Here is a 9817-nt window from a genome sequence, read left to right as displayed (position 1 = left end):
TTGAACTTCAGATCATTTTGCTGATTTATCTGTCTACTTGATAGTATAGATGGCATTCTTTGATTCCTTGGCTGCTACTGTTATTGAAAATGGACTAGAATTGTTCTTTCATTCTTGAAGCAGCGGCATGTGAATATATCTGGTCTACCATTTATTCCTTGACTTGATTCCCTTATAGGTGCCAATATGCAGGCACTTCAATCTCTTACTTATGGAATGAAAGGTGGAAGCAAAGCCGTGTCGGCAATGAATAAGGTATGTTGGAAGACACCATATTTGTTGTTGTTCAGTATCAATACATCCTCTTAAGGATTTTTTCTGTTTAACAAATTTTTGACTATCTTCTAAGTGAGCTTCTGTATTTCAGTGCACACTCAGAAATGGAACCAATCAAAGAGAGGTCATGAAAGAATTTTGGAAGCACTCAACTTAGCTGGACATGATGGTAATAATATTGAGACCTTGCTAACTTGTTTTTTTTTTACTTCAAAAAATTCAAAGCTATAACTGTTGTGTTGCCTGTGCATTGCATTATAAAAATATCCGACTATGTATGGGGCTTAAAGTTCATTCTCATGTATGAATGGTTGATATCAGCTTGAAAATATTGGTGTCGGCATGTCCCCCTGTAAAATCCTTCTCTCATGTCAATTCCAATAAGAGCAGTTGCAGCGTAGTGCTATTTTGCAAGATCCAAGTATATTTTCTGTTTCCAAATGACCACACCATTCTAAATATGTGTTTCCTTAGAGATATGCCTATTTAGTTTGGTCAGATTAATCCACGTTTGGGGCAAAGATTGTTATTTTTGTTCTTCCATTCAAAGATTCAGAAGTACAAATGTTGGATTCAGAAGTTTTATATATCTTAAAATTCAGAAAATGTTGATTTCAAAATTTAGAAGATATAAGAACTTACTGTTGCATGCATGTATGTAAAATATCCATGTTTTTTGTAACTCCTGAATGTAAAAAGGAGTGGGGAGCAACTGTATTTGGTTAACTTGATTATAGCCGGCAAACACACACTAACCCTCCATTTGTTGGTTTAATAAATTATTTGCGTACTTGAATTCACAAATCACAAAGGGAAAAAACGTAGTTCTAGGTGTACCTCTCTGCAGTGATTTCCACTTTAAGTTTTTGAGTCTAATTGTCCTCAATTCTGCAGGAGCATGCAGAGTTTCTGCATCCAGCATTGAAATCGTTCGGCACCGGTTACCCAAGCTTCCATTGATCTAGGTAAGTCCCGCTGCCATTACCCTTTGGTTCGAGACTCTTAAGCCCTTGTGTTTTGTTGATAAATGAATAATAATAGTGAATAGTCAACCTCATTTATGTCTCAACTAAAATTGCTTACTCTATACTCTATAGATAAAACAATTCAACAAATTGTTCATCACTGATAGCAAACTTACAGTCATCTAATGACTGAGCACACCACAATACACTTCGACAAATTGTTCTTTTGCCTTCAATTCTAATGACTAAACCATCCATCTCAGTGATTGCGTCTTCCATTCCTGTATGTGCTGCAACCAACCAGTATTCTAATAGCCGAAGTCACACCTCCTGTGTTTGCTGCCATGTTCTCTCTAATGCAATGGATTGAATGTTTATTCTCTGCACATAATTAGTGAATGAATGGTATCTATTCAGTGGGTGAATTGATTAGAAACGTTTCCATCTTACATTTATTTTTGTATAAACAGAGACGCTCTGGAGGTTGTGCACACCTAAGAGGGGCATATAAACATTCTGGAGCTGTGATCAAGTAACAAAAGCAACTATAACACCGATGTTGGAAGAAATTTCGAAATAGTTCTCAAGTTGGAGTTGGACATGGTTAATTTAACTAATTTTGTACATATTTAGTTAGTTATTAATTGAAAGTTCAAAATTACCTTTGTATCAGACTGAACTTTAGATGCTTCACTGCACTTTGTATCAGATAACTCAACTTTAAGATATTTCATTGCAGTCTTAGTTCAAAGAATGGCACTGCCATTTCTTCTCATTGTTACGAGCAAATTGATTTTTTCATTATCATATGAGAAAAAAGCTGTGAGCATGTGAAACATATAGTTAGGTATTCAAATGGATACCCACATTAGCTTTGCATGATGCTTTGGCAAAAGAACAATTTTAGTTGAATGGAGTTTATTTTTGGTTCAGTGTATTTTTGGTGCAAGCGGTAGAGTCTTACCGCCTATGACCGGAAGGCCCCGGGTTCGAGTCGCGGTCTCCTCGCATTGCACAGGCGAGGGTAAGGCTTGCCACTGACACCCTTTCCTAGACTCCGCACAGAGCGGGAGCTCTCTGCACTGGGTACGCGCCTTTTTTTAGTGTATTTTTTGTGGTGCCAATTGAATATCACCCATACATATACAAGTGTTCTCCCGTTGCCACGCACAGGCACTCACCTATATTTTAAAAATGTAAATATGCAAAACACGTGTGGTCTGTGGAGAGAACTGAATCTTGAGGGGCTGAGGGAGCAGCTAGCTGGAAAAGGTTCGGCATACCATGTGGTGATGCACATTATTGAGCTAAAACAGCCGACACAACTGAAGGTCCTGCTGTTTTTAAGCAATTGGTGGTTTTAAAGGAATAAACCCGGGGAAGAGGAGAGTAGAAGTGCAGACAGTAGCCATTATCACAGAAAGGCAGGCTGAGGCGTTCCAGGAAAAGACCTGAGCAAGGATTCCTCAAGCTGAATGTTGATGACTCCTTTGATAAAGAAAAAATGACCAGGAGCTGGGGATATATGATCTGGGAAGACTAAGGCGATGTAATCCAATCTGGAGATGGGGAAATTAATCATGTTATCTCACCGTTGCACACAGAAATATGGGCAAGCTTGAAAGGGGTCAAAGCAGCGATAGAGCTGGGCATTGGGCGTCTGTTGCTTGAAACCGAGCATTACATGAAGAATATTTCACCTATCAATCCTGGGCGGTGTCATCCGGGAGATGAAATCTTTGATAGTTGGCGCTCCTAGAGAATGTAACAAAGTAGCACATGCTTTGACAGATGGGTAAAATCCTCTCGGTGGAAGACGACCTTGTAATGTTTGGTGCTCACTCCTATACTTTGTTTGCAGTAGCCAGCGACTTGGCTGGAGCACGGTCTTAATGTAGTCCCCGGATTCTTATTAAAAAAACATTTGCACAAATGCATAACCAGGATTATATGAGATGATCTCATGGCGAGAAATACGATACCAAGTGTGAATACCACTCTGGACTGGAAAAGATAGCATGCCATGCAACATCGCATCTCGCAACAAACTCAACCAGAAAACCACGAATTATATCTGATGCAAATACTTCACATTTCTTCCTTTTTTCCACCCAGAGCTGGGGGTTATGCGTTATTTATAGTCTCAACACAACAGGGATAGCAACCTATTCTATGAATCTGACAAATCTCCAAAGTACAGACAAGTTTACAGGTAGAAATATACACTATACAACACGTGCAATGCTTCAATTCTTCGATCAATCAGATTGCTACACCATCTATCTGGAGTGCGGGTCAGCAAAAACCAATGAAGGCCTGCTGGGAACACAAGCCAATCTACATGTGTTCATCTGCACCTCATGTGGATCTGCAATCCATGTGTCAAATAGAATTCGACTACTTTCATGTAACATCGTCATTGTGCTCCCATCTTAGAAAATATCCCAGAGAAATTGGGCAGCTTATCTACATGCTTCAATGCTCGCTCTGCAACTTGTCTTGTCCTATAGTCACCATGCCTGAAGGCCTCCACCAAGGCTGTACCAACATTTTGGTTTCCTGATATCTCATATGCTATTTCGTCCATCCTCAGGATTCTCTCCACTGCCCACACCGCTCTCTGGCGCAGTGCCTCATTTCTGTTCTCACACAATACCTCAAGTATCGGGTTGATTCCTTCTGCATCACACAGCACCATGACACCTTGGTCAATGTCCACTCCATCCTCCAGTAAAGTGGATAGCGCTGCTAGAGCAGCTTCGACTACTTTCTCATTATTATTATCCAAGCAAGCAACTAACTTCTCCACTGCCTTCCCCTCCAAGAGACAGAAGCTCTCCCTTGCAGAACAAATCCCACAGTGAACTCTACAGACCCCAGTTGCTACAGTCTTCTGGCTGAGGCATGGAAATATTGAAAAGCACAACCCTGGGCTGGGAGCAGGCAGTATCTTCGTAAGATGTTTTGACTGCTGTGAGAGTTTCTCTAGTGCAGTAGCAGAGACAATCTGGACAATGTCAAGCCCATTCATCTGAAGCAGATCAGTGAAGAGTGAAGTAAGATTGTAATCACGAGCAACAGCAATGATATCTGGATCATCATCCAAGACAAATGTGATCCGGAAGACTATTCTAACTAGACCTTCGAGGAATGGGTTAACAAAACGCCCCCCACGAATCTCCCCTTGTCGGATTCTTGTAACTTTTTTAATGATTGTTGCAAATGCCCCATCTTGAAGAAGACGTCTGGTGAGGACTGAGTCCCGCATGGGAAGATCAGCTACAAGGCCAGCAGCAGCTGCTTGCTCTTCAGAAATACCATTGTTATCAACAATGACCTTGACCAAGCTGCTGAGTTGACTAAAGTTTCCACGAAAAGCATCAGCAAGTTCTTGACCCATATAAGGTGATATGTTATTCAGGAGCTTGATGGAATTCATGCGTACTTCCCTTTGTGGTGCTTCAACAAACTGAATTAAACTGACAATAGCACCTGAACTTTTGATAGCATCAACTATATTTTGTACAGATGTCGAAGAATCAGTTAGACCAACGAGCACCTGGAGCAACTTACACTCAATTGCAGGTCCAGTGTTGCTTATGAGATGAAGCAGATTGTGAACAATGTCTTCAGATACTAAGGTCTGCCTATTATGATCAAGTGGAATGGACTCAAAACGTGCACCTGATGCCACAACATTTGCAAGAATGGTCGCTGAGACCTCCTTCAATCTCATTGGAAGCTGATTACTGCCAACAGTAAAGAGGTCTGTGATTAGAGGTGGAAGAATACCTGCTTCAATTAATATCTTTGCACTAGCATCATAAGATGAAATTTGGTTCAATGCCTTCAAAGCTGCTTCTCTGGCCTCTCTATTCCCTTTTTTCATGATATTGACTAGTGTGGAGCCAGCCTTTTGTGCCACAAGTACCTTAACGTCGTTGCTTAAAACAAGCTCTCCAAGGTATGCAGCCATAGATAACTGCATGTCAGGTGAACCTGCAAACAGCACACAATAAGGGCAGCTCCAGTGTTGTTACTAAGGTGGTGCAAAGAAGGGGAGAGAGAGAGAGAAACAGCAGAGGTACAGTACACTGCAGCACCCATGCGAGCCAAGAAATTTTTTGCACCAAAGCTAGAATAAGCAACTGGTTCCTAACATAAAGACTCATTTTCTTCTTGAGAAACCCAAAGAAGACAGGCACCAGTGGCCAGAGTGCCAGGCAAGTGATAGGTACGGTTGAAATATTCTTTACTTGTTTATACATGATGGTGGGTCCCACATTTCTTCGCTATACATTAGAGTGAGATGTGCTAAGTCAGACACTCTGATGTGGCATCATCTTTGCACAGTTCTATTTTCCAAAGATTAAAGTTGCTCCAAGCAACTGGCTATTGAACACAACAATGATGGAAGAAAGCAATTGAATGCCATATATAACATGGTGATACTATGGTTGCACTTTGTGCAATTATCTGCTAACATATGTAAGCAACCATGTCACTATATATAGTTAACAATGATGTTATGCGTCCATTCTATTATGTACGTTATTGACAGGTCTGTACAACTTAATGCAGCTTGTAATGTACTGTAGTCATTATCAGGGGCCCTTGTGTTGATTTGGATTGTGAGAGAGGAAAAATCTCCAGCTAGATTGTTGCAAAGTTGGGAAGCAACTTCGCAAACTGTAGCTTTGTAATTGTTGTAGCGAGAGCTTTCTCAGCTTTGTACCAAATTTTTTTTTGAAAGTACCTTTGTACCAAATTTTAATCAGGGACCTTAAGGTTTATAGAGCAATATTGATTGCATAATTGGTGATATGAAGTTTTATGTTGGACAATGCACTCAGTGATAGAAGTTCCCTTGAAAAACATCACAGTGAAGACATCTAGCATCAAATCAAATGGTCATAATCCCTCAATGTCTTAATATTAGTTTGGCAAGGATTCTCAAACAACATCAAAGTTGATGTGAAATTTTTTTTTATTGCTCCGGTTGCAACGCACAGGCAATCACCTAGTACAACAAAAAATTGATGAACACGAAACATCTCAAATTTGAGTAGCAAGCACATACATTATAATTTATCATTTGTGCTAATATATTCATGTGACCATGTCTATTGGATAAATAGCACACACAACAACAATTATATGTCCATTACGAATTTAGTGAACTTAAAGGTGAACCTGGTGAAACAGGGAGACACTTCTAACTGCAGACACAGCTAAGGAACTATAAATGCATGTTCCATAGCATGCTACTATTGATGGGATGAAGATGCAACAGTGTTAATGAGAATATTGGGTGGCACTGATAATGTTACAGCTGTAAAAGAGTACAAAATCACTTTGTTGTGAAAAGGAAACATGTACATATGAAAGAATCATACCTTCAAGAAGCAGCCTCAGAAGGGGTTGCAATCTACCATTTTCAGCCATCTGTCTAACATTCTTTTCACAGCTCTCTAAATTTTCCAATGTCTTCTCAGCTCTGTCAACAATCAGAAAGTTTTCTACTTTACTGCTTGACAAGCCAACAAGTATAAGAATAGCTCCAGAAACACTGCCAATTCTTTCTGAAAGAGCCTTATTTTCTGAAAGTTCAAACAACAGAGACACAGCTTGTTCCTTTTCCTGAGTCTGCCCATGATTTAAGAACTTTACAATTGTGCGAATATTGTCTCCAGCAGCAATCTCAACCTGCAGGTAATGTTTCAAGATAATATAAAGTTAAGATCTGAAGCATCAAAAGATATTACAAAGTTAAGATCTGCTAACAAATTAAGCATCAAAAGAAAAGAACCTTATTGTCATTGTCATCTTTTGCAATGGAGCTAAGAGTCTCTAATGCCGTTTGCCGTACTTTCGTACTGCTATTCTTCAACAAGTCAGCAATCATGATTATCAATCCATCTCTTCTAACAACCTGCCTACTGGATCGACTTCTCTGACATATCTCATCAACATACTGGAGTGCTTGTAGGATATCACTTTCCGTGCTATCAGAAGTCAATGACTTACGAGCGACGTCAAGTTTGGCCGCCTCGTTGCGATTCATCCATTCATCAATAGTGTTCCTCAGAGCTATGCTTGGATTTAACTCAGTGTTGCTGAGCTCCATCTTAGTTACAGGGCAGACAAGCCTCCACCCACTGCTAAGACATTCATTGAAATACTTCAAAATGGCATCGCGTTCAAACGTAACACCACTGTCAATAGAGACAGGATCCCGCATAACCTGTTTGGTAAGTGGGCATAGGAACGACTCATATATAGGCTCAACACGCAAGCTGTCAGTGGACTGTGACGTCGAATCATAATGGCCATCCTGAACTTCTGCCATCACTAGTGAAACACTGCACACAAGTTAAGAGGTGCTATGTTAACATAGGTAGCATGTTGGTAGATGATTGCAAGACATACCGACATGAAGCTACAGTTGCACTCACTTCGAAGACCAAAATAGAGATTCATGTCCATATCCACAATGAACAAAAGGAAATTGAATGAACCAAGTGGTATGATGATCCATGAAATGAATAACACCAAAATAGCACACAATGGCAGTGGCTATAGCAGGACTTTAACTTAGGGTATGCCAAACCAGTGCTCCAATATATAATTGGATATATAATCCAAAGAACAGCTCGGTATACATACAAGTATAAATAAAAAAGCTAAAAATATAGCAATATATTTAGAAGAACTCGTAATAATATATTGAATGCAAAAAATAAAATTCGAAACTTGCAATGTCTGTGTTCCTCCTCATACTCAAATAATTCTACAAAGAAAATATGCCATAAATCAACAATTGGCAAATGAATCATCAATTCCAACAGGCAAAATTGCATAAATCCTAGCCCAACCCGTGCTGTCCAGTAGAGCACAACAGCAACCAGCAAGCTAGGGTTTGCAAGTTGCAACTTGGCAATACCTTGGGCTGTTGGGCAAGCCCGGTGTTGGACCGTTGGATCAGCGGCCGTCGAGAACGGCAACGAGATGGAGGAGGCGCGGACGCCGAGGGCTCGATACAGGACCAGAGGAGGGGATTCGCCGCCGGAATTCAATTCGCCGGCGCGGATTCACCGCCACCAGCCGGTCCCGGTCGCCGCACGCCGCTTCTGGGAGGATCGCGCGTTGCGTCGCTTCGCTTCGCGGTCACTGCCGGGGCCGCCCTTCCGCTGCGTCGGCCGGTCGAGTGGCCCACGGGGAACGGGAAAACTGAAAAGCCCTACCCGAGCATGGGGCGGTCAGGCAGGCCTCGGGGAGGAGGGCGCGGATCTGTGGCGACGGATCGCGCCCGCGGGGCCGAGCGTCGAGCTGGCGCCGGGAGGGAGGAGAGGGCAGGGCAGAGGAGGGGGATGTTTGGCGGCTGCGCTGCGTTTCCCTCGACGGCTCGTCCGCTGGTGCGACTGCGAGGAGCGAGTGGGTGAGCTAGCAAGAGAAGGCAACCCGCGGACCGGACGCGGCTCCCCTGGACTGCACTGGCAGCTGCAGAAGCAGGCGCCGCGGAATGATACGTCCATTCCAAATTATAGTTCATTTGATTTTTTTTTCCTCTGACCACTCGTCTTCTTTTTTAATTTATGTAAAGTTTCACTTCTTGAGTTGCGACTTACTTTATAAAAAAAAAGTTCTTCAAGAATCACTTAAATTTAATTATATTAGTATAATTTTTTAAAATAAGACTGAGTGGTGAAACTTAAATTTTAAAAAGTCAAATAAACTAATAATTTAGAATGGAGGGTACCACAGAGACAATGTGGTTTCATGATGGGGCCATGATTGGTTTGTTGATGAATCGGCTTGTTTTCAGGATACCTCGTGGGCTGGAAAAAGGCTGTTGAGGGCTCACGGTGAGTTGATGGGTCTGACCCAAGATGACATAGTATTTTAGTCACTAGTAAATATGATCGTGCGTTGCAACGGCAAAAGAAATAAATGCTCGTACATAACAGTTGTGTTAAAAAAGGATAAATTATTTATTTGTGTAAATATAATTTTACAATTTAGTTCACTTAATTTATATATTAGAAGTTCAGGGACAACAGATCGAATACGTTGTTGCTTTCAATTTATTTTGGTTTGGTTTGTACCGATGTCACAAAGTTCGTGATATGAAGGGTGCGAGAAACGGGTACATGGATCGAAAATTTTAAGTCCCCAGTTCGTGATGGTATATCTCTCTGGGACGACTGATTCCAAGAGTGGAACATGGTCCCTAGATAATTTAGACGATATACCTGGAATGTAGCTATAAAACAAGAACATGATTTTAATATATTTATTTACATAAATATTTATTAGTACTATAATTGCACGTATTCCCAAAAAATAGATTGCACATAGAATACTAACGCTAATCGGTTATAGATTTGATATTAAAATACGAATGCATTCGCGTTCAAGTTGCAGGTCCATTTGCATCGCCTGTCTAATTATTAGGACATGGCTCTTCGGACTCCAGACCCATTTGATTGTCGACTGCAGGCCTATTTCTCTCATGTCCCATCGACTCTACTCATTCATCCGATGCATAGAGCATAGAGCATAGAGCTGTCATATAG

At 41.1% G+C, this 9817-nt stretch overlaps 1 protein-coding gene across 1 annotated transcript; it reads right to left on the bottom strand.

The window, feature by feature from the left end:
• Positions 1-3309: 3309 nt before the first annotated feature.
• LOC136504257 (U-box domain-containing protein 43-like) lies at positions 3310-8737 on the bottom strand. Its single transcript, XM_066499116.1, has 4 exons — positions 8185-8737; positions 7051-7603; positions 6638-6947; positions 3310-5240 (listed from the first exon to the last, which is right to left on the bottom strand). Exons 2-4 carry the CDS (start codon positions 7588-7590, stop codon positions 3658-3660), a joined length of 2433 nt encoding a protein of 810 aa, XP_066355213.1. The 5' UTR covers positions 7591-7603; positions 8185-8737; the 3' UTR covers positions 3310-3657.
• Between the last annotated feature and the right edge of the window lie 1080 nt (positions 8738-9817).

Source organism: Miscanthus floridulus, chromosome 14, assembly GCF_019320115.1.
Source record: "Miscanthus floridulus cultivar M001 chromosome 14, ASM1932011v1, whole genome shotgun sequence".
In the NCBI taxonomy this organism is placed as follows: Eukaryota; Viridiplantae; Streptophyta; class Magnoliopsida; order Poales; family Poaceae; genus Miscanthus; species Miscanthus floridulus.
Note: the sequence above shows the minus strand (reverse complement) of the source record. Positions and strands in the feature narration are given on the sequence as shown.